We start from the raw sequence: 22,809 nt of genomic DNA, 5'->3' as shown, positions 1-22,809 counted from the left end.
AATTTTTTTTTGAATTTTTTTTAAACTAATTTAATCTATTGAATAACGACCTGTTGAATGTAACTACAGTTCAATATCTTAAACTAATTGAATCTATTGAACCGTAGTTGCATTCAACCGTTGTTCCTCTGACTTCTCTGTCTCTGGTCGTGCACGCACGCACGCACGATTCCCATCCCTACTGATGATGTCACGGTTCGCGAGGAAAAACCAACTATTTTTCTGTGCCAGCTGAGCACCGATTTGTCACGTTCTGAACCAATTAATCCCGGTGTGCACGCGCCAGCCGGTGCGAGATTACATTCGGGAACCGACTCCAGCACGGAGCCTGGCCGTGTGAAAGTGTGGTGCAGTGCAGACTGTGGGTGACTGTCAGTCAAAGTGCTTATGGGCGGAGCCCAGCCCAAAACAGCTTGAAATCTTGAACTGGAAAAATGCTGCTTTGATTAGAAATACAAAACAATGAATTTTTTGGAAAAGAACATTACAGATTTGTTCCATAGACTCACAGGAATTGTGTAAAGTTGCCCAAATAGTGAAAGGAATAGCAAGACATGTCCATAGCTGTCAACATTGGGATTTGAAAAAACAGGATATTTCGCCCCGCCCCTCCCAATGTAGTCTCCTCCCCCTCGTATGTATATTATAGTCTGCACTGCGCAGCCGTGGAATCGCGAGGCCATAGATTTAGAATAGATAGAAAGGGCACATTGTGGTGTATCATAATTAATTTGAATACAATAGTATTTTTATAACGTTGACACAAATTAAAGAATATTTACACTAAGTTCTCTTTTACCTCTTATTTAATTAATTCATTCATTTAATTGTAGGCACTGTTTATATTGTACATAGTCCTGTGTGTTGTATATTGTGTCCTATGTTACTTTTGTGTTTATTGTCTCTTTCTATATACACCGTGGGAATTTAATTTTATACTCGCACATGGGTCTAATACTAGGGGTGGGAATCACCAGTTTCATCATGATACGATACGATATCGATTCTTTGGACAACGATACGATATTTGCCGATATCACAAAGTCTCTCACGATACAATACGATACGATTAGATTCAGGTGCCTGCGATCGATATGAGATGATATCATATGCCCATTTAACACAATCAGTTATGAGACTCGCCACAGGATTTTCAAAATAAGAGTATCGATATGAATCGATCTTATTACATCGCATCGATCCGATTCGATCGTTGATAATTACATCGATGTATCGATCTGGATCGATGTATCGTCCCACCCCTATCTAATACAGCAATGGATTATGGGTAAATGCAACGTTAAAGCAGTGCCAATGTAAGACTGACTTTACATTAAACGAATGACAATAATATAGTATAAAGTAGGGTATTATTTGGACTAAAGAATGGTGTTGTCTCACCCTACTCGCATGTTGAGGGAGAGCACCATACATTACACTGAGAGAGAAGAAGGAGATAGTGTGTTTTGAAGATGAGAAGAAGAAGAGGGTAAACAATCAAAAGTTGGTTTACCAGAGGCCTAACTATGGCACACCACTAGCGTAGTATAAGAACTGAGGAGGGCAGTAATACGCCTGCGGGAAAATCAAAAGAAGAAAGACGAAGAAGAAGAAGAGCTCATCAAAAGAATTGCGGAGGGCAGTAATACGCCACGATGCGTCTACACTGCCGGAAATTCTAAAGAAGAAGAAGAAGAAGAAGCTTCTCTGCTTCTCTTTGTAGATGTTTTGTTGTTCATTGGTTTTTGCTTTGTTCTGGTTGGGTGCTGTTTTGGAGCGGTCGGCTGTGGGTGAAGGCCGCACTTGTTGGCTGTCGGGTGTTTTTTGTTCCGTGTTTAGGTCTGCTTCGGAGCCTGAGGGGGTGATTTTTTGGTGGGTGTTGACAATATTGTATGACAAGAGCAGAGAAGAAGGAGACAGACAAGAGGAGCAGAGAAGAAGGAGACAGACGACAGTAATGTGTTTTGAAGATGAGAAGAAGAAGAAGAGTGTAAACAATCAGAAGTTGATTTACCAGAGACCATACTATGGAAACCATACTACTAGCGTAGTATAAGAACTGAGGAGGGCAGTAATACGCCATGATGCGTCTACACTGCCGGAAATTCAAAAGAAGAAGAAGCTTCTCTGCCTTTTGTAGGTAGGTAGTTGTAGAATGTAATACATTTCACATGTCCCCTTTAATAAAGTTTTCAATCAATCAACCCAAATTACGTACATCCGTATGCGCACTAGTGCTTGGAAAGCTGTATGCCCCTCAAGCCCCATCCAGCAAGCTGTAAGCCCCTCAAGCCCCACCCAACAAGCTGTAAGCCCCTTAAGCCCCGCCTAACAAGCTGTAAGCCCCCCAAGCCCCGCCCAGCAAGCTGTAAGCCCCCCAAGCCCCACCCAACAAGCTGTAAGCCCCTCAAACCCATCCAACAAGCTGTAAGCCCCGTCCAGCAAGCTGTTGATTGATTGATTGATTGAAAACAACACAAAATTAGTCTATATGCGGACGACGTAATACTGTTCATGCAAAACCCTAACACCGCAATGCCTTATCTTCTCAAGTTGATTAATGACTTTGGCGACCTATCGGGATTTAAAATAAACTGGCCAAAGTCGGCTTTCCTTCCACTGAACGCCCCTGCAGAGAATACAAGTCTTCCAGGGGAAATACCAATGGTTAAACACTTTAGATGCTTGGGAGTTGAAATATTCCCTACCATAAGCCAAACGGTGAAACACAATTACACAGAAATCCAAAATAAAATAAAATGCGACCTTGACAGGTGGTCAAAACTTAAAAACTCAGTACAGGCACGGGTTTCAATAGTTAAGATGGATGTCTTACCTAGAATCAACTTCATCAGCTCAATGCTTCCGTTACCCCCTCCAGATGGTTACTGGAAAAAATTACACTCTTCCGCATATAAATTTATTTGGAATAACAAACCACCATGTCTAAAAAGATCCACCGCACAGAGAAACAAAGCCGATGGAGGGATGGCAATCCCAAATTGTTTCCACTATTTTAAGGCGTACACTTTAAGACCACTGACAACCTGGTTTGAACCCCAAGCATCAGTATCCTGGAGACATTTTGAAGTAAATATAGTAGCACCACAGAGACTGCAGGACATAGTATACACCAAAATATCAATTAAGCAATGCGAACTGAAATTTGGCCCCATAATTACACATGCGATCCGGATATGGCGTGAAACACAAAAAAAATATTCTAATCCACATAAATGGCATAATCATACTCCCTTATTCAATAACAATGCACTCCTGGTTAGAAAACGACCTATACGATTCCCTAGATGGGAAAAGCAAGGCATACATACATTAGGAGATGTTTTCAACAAACAGGGTATTTGTAGCTATGATGAAATAGAAAAAAATTTAATCTCACCGGTTCCACATTTCTTTTTTACGCACAATTATTGTTATGTTTGAAGACTCAGGGTGTTCCATTAAAGACACCAATTGCACACCACAGATACCACAAATTGTTCTATGAAAGAGAGACATCGAGAGGTTTTGTATCAGATCTTTATCATCAATTACTAACGGCTTCATATGAAACCCTCCACCTAGACTCTGTTTGGAGGAGGGATATACCAGACCTAGAAAAAGATTTTGATTGGCAAGAAGCCTGGGCAAATGTTCGACTTGCATCAAGGAACCCGGACCATCAACAAATCAATCTTAACTATATTCATAGGACATACTTGACTCCTATAAGACTGAACAGAATGGGTCTTAAACAAGACTCCAAATGCTCCTTATGTACAAATGGGGACGAGGGGACATTTATGCACATGTATTGGGACTGCCCACCAGTTAAGATATTCTGGAAAGAAGTGACCCAGCAATTATCAAATCTCTTAATTCTGAATATACCTGTACACCCCTCTATATTACTGCTGAATGATGTTTTTGAATATGCAGTACCTATACAACAAAAGAGATTGGTTTTAGCTGGTATTACAGTGGCTAAAAAACTGATAGCATCACGATGGTTTCAACCGGAAATAATGTGCCGAAAGGTCTGGATTCTTACATATCTCGATGTGATTTATCTAAAAATATCTACAGCAAGAACTTTGGGTCTCAATGAATCCAAATTGACAATGTGGTTAGAAGTGGTGGAGAGAATAAAAGCTAGCATTTAATGGTAGTGTTTGGGTAGGAGCGAACGACAATGGATGGATTATCCATGGGGGGGGTCCAGGGCGGGGGGTGCGAGCAGGAGCATATGTGTGTAGGGGAATAGATAGCAGGTATTAGGGGTATATCTTGTATAAGACATTTATCCAAACGATGAGTTAACTGATGTACACTGTTTTACAATGCTTGTATATCTAATCGTGTGTTGTCATGTTTGTTTATGTGTTTGTTTAAAAAATAATAAAAAAATTAAATACAAAAAAGAAAGAGTCCAGAAAAGAGTATACATTTGACGTAAAAACTGTACATTGGGGAGGTTGGGTAGGTGGGGTGGGGGCTGTACATTGGAGGTGGTTCGGTGGGTGGGGTGGGGGGTGGGGTTGGGCAGGAGGGGGGGGGGGACACTGTACAACTGTACAAGTAAAACTGTACATTGGAATATTGACAACCATACTTGGTCATTTACTGTACATTGGAGGGGGTTGGGTTAGGACATTTACATGGGCCAGTTTCGAATTGCAGTCTCCTGTAGGTGTTCTTTGAGAGTGTTTTTGAAAGTGGGTAGTGATTCACATTCCTTTACAGCTTTGGGTAGGGTGTTCCACATTGATGTGGCATAATTGCTAAATGTGTTTAGTCCCTTGTTTGAGCCGAATCTGGGTTTAACATGATTTGTGGAGCTCCCTCTGGTGTTGTGATCGTGGTATTCACTGACCTTTGGGAAGTATTTTGACATGTACATGGGTACCTTGGTCGTGTAGTGTATCTTGTAGACCAGGCCCATTGCAAGTTGCTGTACTCTGTCGTCTACTCTAAGCCATCCTAGATTGTCAAAGTGGGTTCTAGGAGTAAGGTCAAGCAGTAGTATTTTTTTTTGTTTTTGTTTTTAGCGCCTTTGAGGTGCTTTGGTACCATGAGGTGCAAGCATAGTCGTAGTACCCTTGTATGAGTGCTCCTGCCAGAGTCTTCAGGGTGTTTTTGTTTACCAGAGAGGAGATCCGGTACAAGAATCGAGTTTGTTGGTTGACTTTTTTTATTACATTGGATGCCATTTTGTCACAGGAAAGATTAGCCTCTAGGATGGAGCCCAGGTAGGTAATTTCATCTTTCCTTGTGACAATATTGTCACCCACTGTAACTGAGAAGCCGTTGATGAAATATGACACGTATCATGTAATTTTATAAGCGGAGACATTCTCCCATCACTACACTATATAAAGCTGGTTTTACGTCTCTCTCTCAGACAAGAGGACCACTCACAGATCAGTGACCTGCAGGCTGACCCCTGGTACATGGTACCGTTCCTCTCACACAAACACACACACACACACACCCTTGCTCTCAACACACACACACATCCACACCCTCAAAGCACATACACACACCTACACACACACACATACCCTGGTACTGACATTACACTGGCATTAGATAAGGCCGGATCACATAAATTACCGGGATGTCACAAGCCGGTGAAATACGACTGGGTCATTCAGTGGTCACGAAGACCAGTCTCTATTAAATCACAGATCGTTATCTTAGACCCACACACGCACCTACTTACACGTTAACGTGCGATACATGCACTCATGCACGCCGGACATACAGGCTGCCCAATACACAAGACACACAAATGTGCACTGAGGAGAGATACCACATACACACTGAACTATGGGATCGCTAATAAAGATCACCCCCAGAGCCAAGGGGGGACTTCACTTCACTTCACTTCACTTGACTTGACTTCAACTTTTTCTGCTTTGACTTGGACTGGACACAGACTGGAACGGAGGAGACATGCTGGACTGAGACAATGACTTGACTTTTATAATTTCCTTTAATATACTCAACCGGCCGGTTGTAACAATCTAGATTTCAAATTGTACCTTGCTATATTCACCTTGTATAAATACTTTGCTTATTCACTTTTATATTACATTGCTTGTTAAACTTTTTATAATAAATACCTTCAAAAGTGTTTCATCTCTTATATCTTTAAGTATCTTTTACAACTTTCATGTTTGAGTCTAAAACGTGACACCGTCGGTCTTGCGGAGTTTGTTATTTGAACCGAAGAGAATGGACTCTGTTTTGCCCATGTGTAATGATAGTTTGTTATCAGCGAGCCATATGCAGATTTTGCCTAGTTCCGAGCTGAGGGTTTTTTCAACCTGTAACTTGTAAGCCCCCCAAGCCCCGCCCAACAAGCTGTAAGCCCCTCAAGCCCCGTCCAGCAAGCTGTAAGCCCCGGCCTCAAGCGCCGTCCGCATGTAGCTTATTGCCAGCGGAAGAGTGCAAGAATGCTTCCGCATTCGTCACCGCACGCCAGTACGGTAATGCGCCTTTCCTTTCGCCCCGCTCAGACAAATGCATGTAGTACATTGCAACACAACGCAGCATTTCCGCGTACATTGCAACGAATCACTTGGAGTTTGAAAGTGATATCAGAAGAAACTACTCAACCTCGGCTGTCTTTAACTATGAGTGAACACAACGCATTGTAACGTTAACGCAGCTGTCAACTGTACTTTACTATGGAATACATGTATTATTATCGCGACGCGTCGTCACAGACTAAACAGTGTTCTGGATTTTCCTACAATGGATTATTGATTGTAAATTGAACCCTTGCAGCACTGAAGAACCATTATGAATCTGTGTTAGAAAATGTTTTGGATCTAAATCACTTGGAGTTTGAAAGTGATATCAGAAGAAACTACTCAACCTCGGCTGTCTTTAACTATGAGTGAACACAACGCATTGTAACGTTAACGCAGCTGTCAACTGTACTTTACTATGGAATACATGTATTATTATCGCGACGTGTCGTCACAGACTAAACAGTGTTCTGGATTTTCCTACAGTTAGAGTGTTGTGTTCAGTCAGACAGTAGACAAGTAGAGGTTGAGTACTTTATTATCTAAACATGGTAAGTTAGAGTGTTGTGTTCACTCATAGTTAAATACAGTAGAGGTTGAGTACTTCATTATCTAAACATGGTAAGTGTTGTGAAGGGCCAGATTAAAACTGAGAATCTACCTTTATTGTTTTATATACATTGTATATTATTTATATATACACGGAATATCCCTTTACCTGCGTTCAAACCAGAGTAATATTCACTTTCCTTATGAATAATGCCCCCTGACGACGGCGCCAGGCAGTCTCGCACTCAGACAGGTGCAATGGGCGAGTTTGGGGCAAGTCAGAACATGCCCGGAGACAGCGTATTGATACCAGACAAAGACTGAGGTTTGGAACTAGATAATCACTTAAGTATATATGCTGGCGCAGGTGCGCACAGCAGTAGTTCATCGTTCGTCTAAGCAAGCAGTGTGACAAGTTCAGTACCTTACCCAACCTTAACCCGAGCACCTGCTTGTCCATCTAAACAAGCCAACGTAGTTCATCGTGGTGAAGTGAGCAACTCGTGCGTTGAGAACATGTGCGAATAGAATAGTAAAGTGTCAGAGTTTAATGCAGTAACGTCAAGATTGCAGAACCATTGTATGTTTAAAACATACATCAGAGGGAGGAAATTCTATGTTAAACTAGGAGATCACATGTCTGATATATACGACAACAACTATGGAGTTGCACAAGGGAGTTGCTTAGGTCCTTTACTCTTCTCCCTTTACATGTTACCGCTGGGTGATATCATCAGAGAACATAATGTAGATTTCCATAGCTATGCGGATGATACACAACTGTACATATCTGCTGAACCAAATGATACAGCGATTAGCTCCATTACAGACTGCTTACTGGCAATAAATAAATGGATGAGTAAGAACTTCCTGAAACTAAACGAGAACAAAACTGAAATTCTAATTATCGGCTCCAAAACTAAAAAAGAAACATTAATAAAGAACCTGGGGGGACTAACCCCTTGGATCAAATCTGAGGTCACTAGTCTTGGGGTTGTCATAGATTCAGAACTGAACTTCAATTCTCATATTAGCAAAGTGACGAAAACATCGTTCTTCCATCTCAGAAATATAGCAAAAGTACGACCATTTATTAATCAGAACGATGCTGAGAAGCTAATTCATGCATTCATATCTAGCCGGTTAGACTACTGTAATGCACTTTGCACAGGTCTCCCTAAGAAAACCACAGAGAGGCTTCAGCTAATCCAAAACTCTGCAGCCCGACTGCTAACTAGAACCAAAAGGAGAGAGCACATTAGTCCAGTCTTAGCCGCTTTACACTGGCTTCCTGTAACATTTAGAATTGACTTTAAGGTCCTTCTCCTTACATACAAAGCTCTAAATGGACAGGGACCTAGCTACATCGCCAAAACACTCTAATAAATTACACACCAGCAAGAACACTGCGATCATCAGCTGCTGGACTACTAGAGGCTCCCAGAAGCAGTCAAAAGAGGATCGGTAATGCAGCCTTTATCAACTATGCCCCAAAACTATGGAACAAACTACCCCAAAACATCAGGGAAGCCAACTCGCTAGACATCTTTAAAAGACAGCTTAAAACCTATCTCTTTGCTCAGGCATTTCACTGATAGATATCTGCTACCACCTAGTGGCAAGAGGAAACATCAGGGATATCCTGACACAACTTGTATTTATTCTTACCCTGCCTACTCTTTTACACTGCCTATCAAATTCATGTGTCGGTTATTGCACTTTTTACTTCTTACTGATGACTATTTTTAAACTGAATAATTTTAAACTATTCTTATTATTTGCTATGCTCGCTCATGCCTGTATTTTTTTTTTTTTTATTATGTCCGTCGGTTATTGCACTTTTTAATTACTGAATAGAGAGCCTATTAGGATGCTAGATCCTAATGTGAAACACTATGCTTATGGCAGATCAATCAGCATGGATTGTCTGTAAACTTTAATACATGGCAGTTTGGTTTGTTAGAACAGACTGTAATCTTATGCTTATGGCAGATCAATCAGCATGGATTGTCTGTAAACTTTAATACATGGCAGTTTGGTTTGTTAGAACAGACTGTAATCTTCACTTGCTTATGGCAGATCAATCAGCATGGATTGTCTGTAAACTTTCACTTGCTTATGGCAGATCAATCAGCATGGATTGTCTGTAAACTTTATGCATTGTTGTCACTTGCCATATCTTGCTATGCTCGCTCATGTCTGTATTTTTTATGTCCGTTCTATTTTATAATTTTTATTTTATTTTATTTTATTTTTATTTTACTATTTTTAAACTGAATCATTTTAAACTATTTTTACTATTTGTGTTACTGAAAACTGTAAGCGGAGAGCCTATTGGGATGCTAGATCCTAATGTGAAACACTGTGATTCTACCTGTCTATCTTTTTATGCTCGCTTATGCCTGTATTTTTTACTGTTGTGAAGCACTTTGAACTGCAACCTCTGTATGAAAAGTGCTATACAAATAAAGTTATTATTATTATTATTATTATTATTACTGGTTGGATTATATTGATTTGGAACGTGTTACCCGGAGAAGAGCATCGTTGATTTCCACTATCGTTTGGGATTCAACCTCGTGAGGATTACAACTCGGGCTGGCCTCGTGGACGGAGGCTGGCTAGCTGTCATCAGTGCTATCGAGCATTTGGATTACAATTATTGCTTTGCTGCTGATCAAGGGATTTACAAGGACCGACTCCTGTACCTGGAGTCTCTTTATTCCTCATTGAATCAGACTGAGTATCCGAACATTCCTCTACCCTCCAGGCCTTACACCCCCGGAGGGAACCCATTGTCTCCAGGCGGTATCAGCGTTGCCTTATATAGTTGCTATTATACGACAGGTGGTGTCAACTTAGACCCATTGTAGGATTCCTGCTATTCTTAGTGACTCATGCTATTGACTGACTTTACACATATTCTTCGCCATACAAGCGCGACCCTAATTCTCATTCTGTAACCTAATGTTGCATAATAATAATAAAATACCCTCAAATACTATTTCTTTGTCAATGCCGTATTCTTGTGGGTGTTCACCATCTATATTTGATGTACTGTCTGGCCAGTAATTAAAGTACATAACTAGCAGTGGTTTAATCTATCACAATCTTTAATACAGTCAGGGTTTTGTAACCCCTCAGTTACAGTAAGTTAGAGTGTTGTGTTCACTCATAGTTAAAGACAGCCGAGGTTGAGTAGTTTCTTCTGATATCACTTTCAAACTCCAAGTGATTTAGATCCAAAACATTTTCTAACACAGATTCATAATGGTTCTTCAGTGCAAGGGTTCAATTTACAATCAATAATCCATTGTAGGAAAATCCAGAACACTGTTTAGTCTGTGACGACGCGTCGCGATAATAATACATGTATTCCATAGTAAAGTACAGTTGACAGCTGCGTTAACGTTACAATGCGTTGTGTTCACTCATAGTTAAAGACAGCCGAGGTTGAGTAGTTTCTTCTGATATCACTTTCAAACTCCAAGTGATTCGTTGCAATGTACGCGGAAATTCTGCGTTGTGTTGCAATGTACTACATGCATTTGTCTGAGCGGGGCGAAAGGAAAGGCGCATTACTGTACGCGTGTTGCTTTTTAACAGCGGAGGAGTGCAAGAATGTGACAATGTGACCATGTGACCGCGGCAGCGCGAGAGAGCGGCAGTGCGGAAATAGGCTGTCTATTGCCATTCTCTAAGACAAACGCTAACCTTAACCAGCTCCTTAACAGCGCCTAAACTTAACCCTTCTAACCTTAACCAACTCCGAAACAATGCCTAACCTTAACCTTAACCATGCCGAACCTTAACCAGCTAAGCTTCGAAAATAAAATCATGGCGGATTACGGCTACATAATGCCGCAAGCTCTGCCGCTCCGCTCTGCGGCTGCCGCGCCTGCCGCGGGGGGTGTCGCAGCCAATCAGGGAAAACGCGGAAGCACTCGGCAGCACTCCTCCGCTGTTAACACTTTGGGTGCCGGGAAACGCCTAAACACGTCATTCCCGGCCATGCTCAAGTTGCCGAAGACGCCTTACAGCGTCTTTAATATCAATATTTCAAAAATCTGGGATCGGATTCATATGTCCCCTCCGCTGGCCTGAGATCCACCAGGAGGACCCACTGAGCTCTCTGGCGGTTCAGGAGCGCCATCTGGTGGCCGATCGGCGCAATCGCTTAACAGGAAGTGCCGTAGAGGTTGTGCTGGACGGCCGTATTACTTCCGGGCACTCGCTAATAGGTCCCGGGACTCGATCTCGACACACTACATAGCGATCGATTGCCAATAACTCGATAAACAACATGATTTGGACGTATATACCATTATACAAGCTGGAGATGGACCGGGTAAATCTACATCCCATAATGATAACATTTCTACTCTACGATGATCGCCCAACGGCGCGCGGAGACTGGGGTGAGTTTTAGCGTGTAAAGTTACCGTCTTCGATACTAACTGCTATTATCAACATTTGACCCACATTAGATGATTGGTATAACGCTGCCCACGGAATTATAAACGCCCCCTAGCCCATCCGGTCAACATCAGATGACGTGTAGTAACTTCTAGAAGTACGTCTAGTTGGAATTTTTTATATCGCGCTGATTGCCGTTCTGGAGAAAGCTGCAGAAAGAGATGAAAACATACTTATACATTAGACCATACTTTACTATGAATATGTGAATGAAAAAGTTTAATGTTGCTACACAATGAACAATACATATAGGACTTTGAATGGGCCCTAATAATGGCAATGTAGCAATAGAATTTAAAAAGTTATAGCCCTGCAAAGAAGGGGACTTTCTCTATAGACAAATAGAGCCGGCAACCTACGGTTGATAATGAATTTAACCCATGGCAGCCTAAGTGTTAATAAGCAATAGGCTTACCGCACGGTGACGAATGCGGAAGCATTCTTGCACTCTTCCGCTGGCAATAAGCTACACGCGCCCCGTCCAGCAAGCTGTGGACCCCGTTCTGCAGTTCTTCAGGAATTCCCTGTTGCCCTTCCTGTGGTCGCTGAGACTACAGCCCAATGCATTGTGACAGACAGACAGGACTAGTGTGTAGTCCAACCAGGGGCGTGTACATCATAACCCGCTAACAGTAGCTAACTTTAACTCTTATACAGAAGAGATTTATTAGAGACATGGGGAACAGAGACGATGAATATGATTTCTTATTCAAAGGTAAGCGGAATGACTAACCTTTTTCAATCAGACACCCGGCATGCAGTTAACCATAGCTAGAGTAGTTACCAAGCAACGTTAGCTTCCCTGCTAGCTATCGTTAGCTAGCCAACATAATAACGTTCTGTCAAAGCAGCAGCCTGGGCTGGAAGCTAGTAATAGAGTAAGTCATGGTTGTCCTATCGCCAAAGCTTTCATTCATCAATCAGCTGTTCTCGACAACTACTTAACAGATAACGTAAACGTTGGTTGTATCATGTGTTGCCCCTTTTGCTACCCAGAAGGGTGTTAACCAGCTAGCTAACGTTACTAGCTACTAGCTAGCTAGTCAACTAACATTATAGTACGTTAGCTTGACCAACCTGAACCAAAGTGGTTTACTACTTGACACATGGCATTCCATGGATTGATTTGTAGTAGCTAGTTAGATCACATAACGCACGACAGTCGCTCAACATAATCTACCAAGACTAGATTACCAATACGTCGTTTCAAATCTGTAACTGATGTAGGACTTTTAGTAATCCGTTTACGACTGTTGAATAGGGGAAAATACAAAAATCTACAATAGTGTACAGAAAAACATTGCGAAGTAATATAGCAGCCGGGTAATTATACAGACAAATGTCCAGTCTGGTTGAAGATACTACAGCACAGGAAAAAACAGCCTTGAAAAACTGTTGAGTCAGATTTCCCAGTTAGCAGGTTGTTGTCAGCTTCCTGCCAGATGACTCCTTGTGGGACAAAGTCTGATAAAGTTCCCCCTGAATAGGCAGAAAGCAGCACAGCCAAATCCAGACATGCTTCACTTTGATTCAGAAAGAGAAGGGTGCTGTGAAGACAATACTCATGTATCATGGACACAACTGAATGACTTATCTTGTGTTTTCATTCTTTAATTTAAAAGCACTCAGTGTACGATATGTGTCTAATTGCATTATCACAACGCATTATCTCCGTATTTGAAGTACAGAAGCTAAATTGATTCCAAATGTCCAAATCTAAATTCAGATCTCCTTGCTTTTGGTTCCAGTGGTGCTAATAGGAGATTCTGGAGTGGGGAAGAGTAACCTGCTGTCTCGTTTCACGAGGAATGAGTTCAACTTGGAGAGTAAGAGCACCATCGGGGTGGAGTTTGCCACCCGCAGCATCCAGGTGGATGGAAAGACGATAAAAGCCCAGATCTGGGACACAGCTGGACAGGAGCGCTACAGAGCCATCACTTCAGCGTGAGTGTGATTTTCCTCTGTGTATTATAGTAAGATTATATAGAGCAACAAGGGCTTATTATTATGTAACTGATGTCTTGGAGAGACTGATTTCTGATTTGTTGTACTTTGCTTGGGCTACATACATTAAAATAAAGAGTGGAGGGGCGGTCAGGTGGCGTAGCGGAGATTGCGTTCGTCACCAACGCCGGAGACGCTGGATTTGCCTGTTCAAATCCAGCTCCCGGCGTTGTCACCAGCTTGGCTGGCCATTCACACTAATACAATTGGCAGTATTAGAGGGTGGGAGAAGCTGGCGGGGTGGGTCCGGGTCGTTGTAAACAGCGACTCCTACAGTTCAGTCGGGGCGCCTGCTCAGCACGGATAGGATCTAAGGGGGGTAGTGTGATCCTTCCACACGTTACACCCTCTCAGTGAGAGTCCGCGCTGCCAGGTGAAAAGAAGCGGTTGATTGGCTAGACGTGTGTCGGAGGAAGCACGTGATAGCCTCCACTCTCCCAGACCGACTGTGGGGGGTAAGTGCGCAGCGACCAGGAAGGGGATTGGGAATTGGCATAACGACTAACATTGGGATGGGAGAAAATCGGAGGAAAAAAGGAGGGGGAAAAAGATCAATACAAAAAAATAAATAAATAAAGAGTGGAAGTGGGATAAAGTGAAGAGTTGTTGACTCACTGTCATTTCCCTTTACTGGTCTGTTCTTCTGAGCAGGTACTATCGGGGGGCTGTTGGTGCTCTCATAGTTTATGACATCGCCAAACATCTGACCTATGAAAACGTGGAGCGCTGGCTGAAGGAGCTGAGGGACCATGCTGACAACAACATCGTCATCATGCTGGTGGGCAACAAGAGTGACCTGCGCCACCTCAGGGCTGTGCCCACTGATGAGGCTCGCGCCTTCTCAGGTAAACCACTGACCACTGCCACTGTGAAAATAACTGCAAAAGAGAGGAGGAACACAAACTCTTAATTTCCTAGAAATAATCTTATCGTGTGTAAAATCTGTCTTCTTTTTTCCTGCCACAGAGAAGAACACTCTCTCGTTTATTGAGACGTCTGCATTAGACTCCACAAATGTAGAGGAAGCATTCAAGAACATCTTAACAGGTGGGAAAAGCAAACAAAATATACTGTTAGTCCATCCCTAGCTTTTTGTGTGTGTGTGGCTAAGAGCGATTTGATTTGTAGATGTCCACCCGATCCACGTCATGGCTGCTAACTCACCCCAAGATTATCAACCCACTAATCATAAGATTGTTGTAGCACTAAAATTATGTAATAGTAAATACAAAAAATGTAATGGCACACAGCAGTGTTTCTCCCTATCATAGCTATTAGTGAGAGAGACGGAGAAGGTCATCTGTGGCAGTACTCACTACTGAGCTGTGGCAGTACCTCACTACTGAGCTGTGGCAGTACCTCACTACTGAGTGATTGATTGATTGATTGATTGAAAAGTTTATTAACAGATTGCAGAATGGGTACAGTACAGTACATCTCAATACATACAATTGTTAAGGGGATGCAGACCAGAGAAAGACTTTCGTCTTGTTTACATCAGGGTCCCCCATTTTCAATTCATCATAACATATATGACATACATGACATACAGATAGACAGTACTGCTACATCTATACATTTATGACATATCAGATTTGCAAATACAGTACTGTTTGTGATACAAAAGTGTCCAGAAAAGGAGTGTATATACATTTGGCGTAGAAACTGTACATTGGAGGAGGTTGGTGGGGTGGGGTTGGGTGGGTTGGGTGAGGGCTGTACATTGGAGGTGGGGGGGGGGGGGGGGGGGGGTTGGGTAGGGGACACACACACATTTTACACTGTACATTGGAATATTGACAAAGCCTTACTTGGTCATTTACTGTACAACTAGGTTAGGACATTTGTAGGGGCCAGTTTCGAATTGCAGTCTCACGTAGGTGTTTTTTGAGAGTGTTTTTGAAGGTGGGTAGTGATTCACATTCCTTTACAGCTTTAGGCAGGGCGTTCCACATTGATGTGGCATAATTGCGAAACGTGTTTAGTCCCTTGTTTGAGCCGAATCTGGGTTTTACATGATTTGTGGAGCTCCCTCTGGTGTTGTGATCGTGGTATTCACTGACCTTTGGGAAGTATTTTGACATGTACATGGGTACCTTGGTCGCGTAGTGTATCTTGTAGACCAGGCCCATTGCAAGTTGCTGTACTCTGTCGTCTACTCTAAGCCATCCTAGGTTGTCAAAGTGGGCAGGGGTGAGGTGGGTTCTAGGAGTCAGGTCAAGTAGTAGTCTGACTAGCTTGTTTTGAGATGTTTGTAATTTGTTTTTTAGTGCCTTTGAGGTGCTTTGGTACCATGAGGTGCAAGCATAGTCGTAGTACCCTTGAATGAGTGCTCCTGCTAGAGTCTTCAGGGTATTTTTGTTTACCAGAGAGGAGATCCGGTACAAGAATCGCGTTCGTTGGTTGACTTTTTTTATTACATTGGATGCCATTTTGTCACAGGAAAGATTAGCCTCTAGGATGGAACCCAGGTAGGTAATTTCATCTTTCCTTGTGATAATATTGTCACCCACTGTAACCGAGAAGCCGTCGGTCTTGCTGAGTTTGTTATTTGAACCGAAGAGAATGGACTCTGTTTTGCCCATGTGTAATGATAGTTTGTTGTCGGCGAGCCATATGCAGATTTTGCCTAGTTCCGAGCTGAGGGCTTTTTCAACCTGTAACTTGTTCTTGTCAGAGACCAGCAGGGCTGAGTCGTCCGCAAACAGGAACAAGTTGCAGTCACAAGCTGACGACATGTCATTTGCATAAATTAGGAATAGTAGCGGTCCTAGTATGCTTCCTTGTGGAACACCACAGCTCACTGTGAGGGGGGGGGATAGGGTACCGTTTACTTCCACCATCTGTTCCCTCCCCTCCAGGTAGGATTGTATCCAGCTCACTGATAAACTATCAAAACCAATTGCTTTTAGCTTGTCAATCAGAATGGTGTGATTGACAGTGTCGAAGGCCTTTTGTAGGTCCAGCATGACCATGCCGCAGTATTTGCCCGCGTCCACCTCTTGTTTGATGTGGTCGTTCAAGTAGAGAAGGCATGTGTCAGTGGAGTGGGATGTTCTGAAGCCAGATTGGAATTCGTAGATTAGATTTTTTTCCGCGAGGTACTTTTCGATCTGTTCGTATACTATTTTTTCCATGACTTTCGAGATGGATGTAAGGATAGAAACAGGGCGGTAGTTACCCGGGTCTAATTTGCTGCCCTTTTTGTGCAGGGGTGTTACTCTCGCAATTTTGAAGTCCTTGGGGACGTGTCCCTGTTTTATGGAGAGGTTTATTATGTGTGTGATGACTGGGGTGATGGCTGCTGCTGAGTCTCTGAGGAATTTGGAGGGGATGTTGTCATGGCCAGTGGCCTTTGGTTGGAGGGCGCTCAGTTTTTTGAGTACCTCATCTGTAGTTACTATTTCCAGTTTGAAGTCGTCTTTGTGGACGCCTAGGTTCATGTAGTATGCTACTATGTGTTCTACCCCATACTGCCCTGAGTGGGAGGGTAGTTTGTTTACCAGTGTTGTGGCTATGTTTGTGAAGAAAGTGTTTAAGTAATTGGCTACATCCAGCTTGTCTGTGATGAGCGTGTTATCCGTCTTTATGTTTATGTTTGAGAACCTGGTTTTGAGTTTTTTACTGCAGCCTAGTTGATTGTTGAGTAATTTTCAAAGTTCACGTGGTTTATTTTTGTTTTCCTCGGTTTTGTCATTGATGAAATTTTTTTTAGCAGTTTTGATCATGGAGTTTACGTCATTTCTTAGTCTGTTTCTTTCTAGTTTGAGTTCAGTCACGTGGTCTTGGAGTTCACTGCTCGTGCTTTTGGTAAGCTTTGACTGACTTTTACGAAACTCAGAGCATTTTTTGTCTCTGGCTTTCATAGCGGTCAGTATTTCAGTGTGCATCCATGGCTCAGCGCGATTTTTTACCCTGGTGGTTCTTAGGGGGGCCATTTTGTTTAGTATTGATGAAAATTTGGTTTTGAAGCCAAGCCAAGTTTCTTCAACCAGTGTACCATTGAGTTCATCTGACCAGTCCAGACTCTCCAGTTCAAGGTTAAAGGCCTCGCTAGAGTAGGTTTTGAGGTCTCTAGATGTGACTGTTTTGTGACAGCCAGCCTTTAGTTTTAGCTTTTTGCGGGTACAGAATATCATGTAATGATCACTTAACCCGCATGCTATAACCCCTAACTGGAGATCTTGGACTTGTCAGAGGTCAGTATGAGGTCAATGGTAGTCTGAGTTGATTCACATATCCTTGTGGGTTGGGTGATTAGTTGGCTGAGGCCGTGCAGATCACAAAACCTATTGAAGGATTTGAAGACGGGTGCATTTTTTTGTTGCATATCCGTGTTCCAATCCCCAATAAGAATTTTTTCCGCATCCTCAGCTCCAGCTAAGCACACATCCAGAGTATCATAAAAGCCAGTTTGATCTGGCGGTCTGTATATTGTGCCGACTAGAACAGATTTTGCCCTTTCAAATAAAATTTCCACCCATACGGTTTCAATTGTCTCATGATGAAGGTCAGTACGGGTAATGAATTTGGTGTCCTTATGTATGTACATAGAGCTGCGGCAGTACCCCACTACTGAGCTGTGGCAGTACCCACTACTGAGCTGTGGCAGTAGTACCTCACTACAGGGCTGCGGCAGTACCCCACTACTGAGCTCAAACACACTACAGTACAGCAACCCACTGTTGTTTTTTACAATGAAAAATGTATTGGCCATTTTCATTTGAACATATTATGGATTGAAATGTATTCTATGATTCATGTGAGTCAGTACACTAGAAAACAACCAAAAGCAACAAATCCTCTCTCTTATTTCAATGCACTGAATGAGGATGAACTTGCTCGTCAGCCAGATACAGTAACTGAACCGCAGTGATTCTTTAGCCTGGGCTAAGCAGCAGGACAGACCGCTATGCGCAACATCTGACCATCCAACTAACAAGTTGTATAGCTGTATGTCCTGCTGTAATACCAAAGCAAAGATGAATCTGTTGTATTTGTTGATTATGAAAAGGAATGTCATTCTTCATTATATATAAAAATAATAATAACCGTAGAGGCTCTGGTGTTGATGAATGCACATGGAAATGACAGATGGGTCAATGTTGCCTTAAAAGCACTGGTGGTAGAGAATCTAACGTTCTCTCTGCTCTTTCTGTTCTGTATTCACTATTTTATATAATTTACGGACCTTATATTACCATAAGGTGTACATGTTCTGCAACTGGCACACTCCTTCTCTCGCTCTCTATACAAACAGATTTACGAGTTGCTAAAACACCATTCTGTTCTGTTCCACCCTAGTAGGGTAATGTACACCTACTATGAAAATGTGTTTATTAGCCTACATTTCATTCCTGCCATGAATGGAGGAAGACACTTCACCGGAATTGACCTCCACTGCCCTGCCTGTGTGTGTCCTTCAACTTTGGAATCGCTGTCTGACAGCAGTGCGCACATGAGTCATTAACCACTGGGATGGCTCCGTGCATAAAACCATAACATCACACCTGATAATTTGCCACATCCAATTCTAACTCTACTACAGCTGTGACTGGTCTCTTAAATCGCCACAAGCAGCCTATTTGTATGTCACAACAAGTACTGACAGTTGGCGTGTAGAATGTAGAGAGAATGTGTGATGTGCTTCCTGCCCACATCAGCCTTGTTTAGCCAAATACATTTACATTTAGTCATTTAGCTGACGCTTTTATCCAAAGCGACTTACAAGTTCTGTACAACAAGCCATCAGGAAGGGCACAACTCTAATCAGCTGAGTAACAATGTTCATCAAAGTGTTGAGTGCTACAGTGTAGGTTAGTTTATTAGTGCATGACAGTATGGTTAGTTAGGGTTAGATGCTTTTTTTTTATTTTTTTTTTATTCAGATAATGGTTGAAGAAGTGTGTCTTTAGTCGACGGCGAAAGATTGGACGTGTTTCGGCTGTCCTAACTGGGGTGGGTAGTTCATTCCACCATTGTGGGGCAAGGACTGAGAATAGGCGACTTCTCTTTGATGACCCTCCCGGAGCTTGGATAGGAGTAGGTCTGAGGCGGCCAGAAGATGCAGAGCGTAGGGGTCTTGAGGGTGTGTAGTTAGAGACCATTGACCGGAGGTAGGCGGGAGCGGTTCCCTTTGCCGCACGGTATGCTAGGTCGAGGGCCTTGAAGCGGATTCGTGCAGCAATGGGGAGCCAGTGCAGGTCCCTAAGAAGTGGGGTGACATGGGCCGACTTCGGTAGGTTTGAGATCAGGCGGGCCGCTGCGTTCTGAATGAGTTGAAGAGGCTTAGTGGCAGTGGCCGGGAGGCCAGCAAGCAGTGCGTTGCAGTAGTCGAGGCGGGAGATGACTGTTGATTGGACGAGGAGTTGGGTGGCTTCTTTTGTCAGGAAGGGGCGGATCCTTCTGACGTTGCTCAGGAGGAATCTGCAGGTTCTGGTTGTCGCTGCGATGTGAGCAGAGAAGTTCAACTGGTCGTCGAGGACAACACCAAGGTTCTTGGCGGTCGGGGACGCGGTCACAGCTGCATTCTCGACTGTGATGGAAAGGTCGGTCAGGGGGGAGGATTTGGCCGGCAGGTGGAGCAATTCTGTTTTGCTTAGGTTCAGTTTGAGGTGGTTGGTCGTCATCCAGGCGGAGATGTCGGACAGACAGGCCGAGATCCACTCAGAGACATGGATATCTGAGGGAGGGAAGGAGAGGAAGAGTTGAGTATCGTCGGCATAACAATGGTAGGAGAAGCCATGAGACGTGATAATGTTACCCAGTGATTTAGTGTAGAGGGAGAAGAGAAGCGGTCCTAAAACCGAGCCCGGGATGACACTCGTCCGTAGGGGTCGGGTGGCCGACAGGGTCCCTCTCCATGACACTTGGTAGGAGCGGTCATTGAGGTATGATGACAGCCAGCCAGCCACTCCCATTCCTGCGAGGGCCGCGAGGAGGATCTGGTGGTTGACTGTGTCGAAGGCTGCAGATAGATCTAGGAGAATCAGGACAGAGGAGAGGCCTTTCGCTTTTGCTAAGTGAAGTGCCTCTGTGACCGCAATGAGGGCTGTCTCTGTGGAGTGAATATTGTAAATACTTCCTTACAAACACAAATACAACACTGCTTAGCTAATGCAAGAGATTAGCTGTAAAAAAAAAAAAAAAAAAATTGATTACTACATTACTAGATTCATCTATTTCAAATATGAATTTCACATGGGCATTTCCTGGTAGTGAACATTATAAATACTTAACCTACAACCACAAAACTTGTTTATGCATTTATGCAACTAAGAGATTGCTGAAAAAATTACGTTTTAATGCCAAGGTATATTAAAGGTGCTGTAAGTAGTATTTCTTTATTAGAATAAATGTTAAATAGCTCTACATTCTGAGATCCATCACTGATATAGTGTTCAGTCAATAACATGGGTCTCCCAGTCCCTCCGCTCTGCAGTGAACAAAATAAATGTTCTGGTATCCCGTTCCCACTTTATCCAATCAGGACAGAGAACCCTAGATATTTGTACTTATTGCAATAAATCTTGCCAAGCCACATTTGCTTACTGCACTGGCAGATTATTTTACTGCAGAGCGGAGGGACTGGGAGACACATGTTACTGACCAAACACTCTATATCAGTGATGGCTATTATTTTAACATGTAGACCACTTATTTTAACGAGAGAAGAATACCACTTACACCATCTTTAAAGGAAAACTCCAACATTTGGGGAAATTAGCTCATTTGCCATCACCTTGGAGTTAGACAATTAGATACATACCTTTTTTCTTCTCTGTGCATGCAGTAGGAGTAGGAAGACGCGCACCGTTAGCCTAGCTTAGCGTCAGTCACTGGAAGTAGGTTCCTCCATTAGCCTAGTTCCCAACATCTTCCTACTCCTACTGCATGCACAGAGAAGAAAAAGGTATGCATCTTCTTGTCTAACTCCAGGGTTCCCAAAATGTTGGAGTGTTAAGATACATACCTTTTTCTTCTCTGTGCATGCAGTAGGATTAGGAAGACGTGCACCGTTAGCCTAGCTTAGCGTCAGTCACTGGAATTAGCCTAGTTCCCAACGTCTTCCTACTACTGCATGCACAGAGAAGAAAAAGGCATGTGTCTTCTTGTCTAACTCCAGGGTAGATGGCAAATAATCTAATTTCCCAAAATGTTGGAGTGTTCCTTTAATTACAAAACGAGGTTCACTCTCATTTCCATGTTGTAAACTGGTGCCAGAGTCTCCCTGCCAACCCTGGAGTGATTGATTTTGATGGACAATGGAAATGAATTGAAATAAGGACAGATAATTCAGTTCACATTGGCTTCCAAAAATCTCATCAGAACTGTAGGACTTATGACTGGGGCGGACACACACACACAAGTGCTTAAATGCAATACCCCCTCGCTAGCGTCGGTGTAAAAAATAACTTAAATGTATGATTATTATAACTAAGCTTACTAAACTAAGTACCTTTTTCAAAACAGGTTAAAGTTATTGAAAACACTTGTTCTTCCGCCCACAGAAATCTACCGTATCGTATCACAGAAGCAGATAGCGGACAGATCTGCACACGATGAGTCACCTGGAAACAACGTGGTGGACATCAGTGTCCCACCCACCACCGACGGGCAGAAAGGCAGCAAACTCCAGTGCTGCCAAAGCCTGTGACACGTCTCACCCCCTTCCCTCCGCCACACCATGCCAACCCCTCATCACGTGCTCCCTCGTCTCGTCACCCACTTTGTTTTTGCTCATCATTTTGCCAATCCTCCCCATCCCGAAGCTATTCTTTCCTTCTTTCTGTGTACAGTTACTTTTATTTTTGTTACTAATGAACTCACCCGTGCACTTCTTCTGCCATGAAAGAAAACTTTTAAAGCCTTTATTTTACTTGGTTAGTGAAACTATTCAGAGTCAAAGTGAACGTTCCTGCAATGTAGGAATGAGGCAACGGTTGTTGCCGTCTGTGAAACTGATTGAACTGTATTTAAAATGCTGTATTTACTGGGGGTTCAGGAACATTTCAATGGTGACCACTAGATGGTGCTGTGTAAATAAACCACTGACGGTTGCCCCATCTGAAGAGGCAGTATTACAACATTGGTATGATTTTATCTTAACAATTGTGACTTCATACCTTTTTCTTGCAGCAAATAACTTATGCCAAAAATACCCTCATTGTGTATTTATTGAAATATATTTGGCTTGTCATAGTTTTACTTTCAATATAAGCACTGTAAAAAGTACAATAAAGTC

At 42.8% G+C, this 22,809-nt stretch overlaps 1 protein-coding gene across 2 annotated transcripts; it reads left to right on the top strand.

Moving 5' to 3' along the window:
- The first annotated feature begins 12,060 nt into the window (after positions 1 to 12,060).
- Positions 12,061 to 22,809, top strand: LOC311248922 (ras-related protein Rab-11B). Of its 2 annotated transcripts, XM_084338154.1 has the most exons (5): positions 12,063 to 12,276; positions 13,310 to 13,505; positions 14,217 to 14,410; positions 14,532 to 14,612; positions 22,076 to 22,809. In XM_084338154.1, the coding sequence occupies exons 1-5, from the start codon at positions 12,237 to 12,239 to the stop codon at positions 22,219 to 22,221; spliced, it is 657 nt and encodes a 218-aa protein (XP_084194280.1). In that variant the 5' UTR covers positions 12,063 to 12,236; the 3' UTR covers positions 22,222 to 22,809. The 2 variants fall into 2 exon arrangements, with proteins under 2 accessions (XP_084194281.1, XP_084194280.1); XM_084338155.1 differs by lacking the exon at positions 14,532 to 14,612 and having other exon boundaries at positions 12,061 to 12,276.

Source organism: Notolepis coatsorum, assembly GCF_963971535.1.
Source record: "Notolepis coatsorum genome assembly, chromosome: 2".
NCBI lineage: Eukaryota > Metazoa > Chordata > Actinopteri > Aulopiformes > Paralepididae > Notolepis > Notolepis coatsorum.
This window is presented reverse-complemented; position numbering and strand designations above follow the sequence as displayed.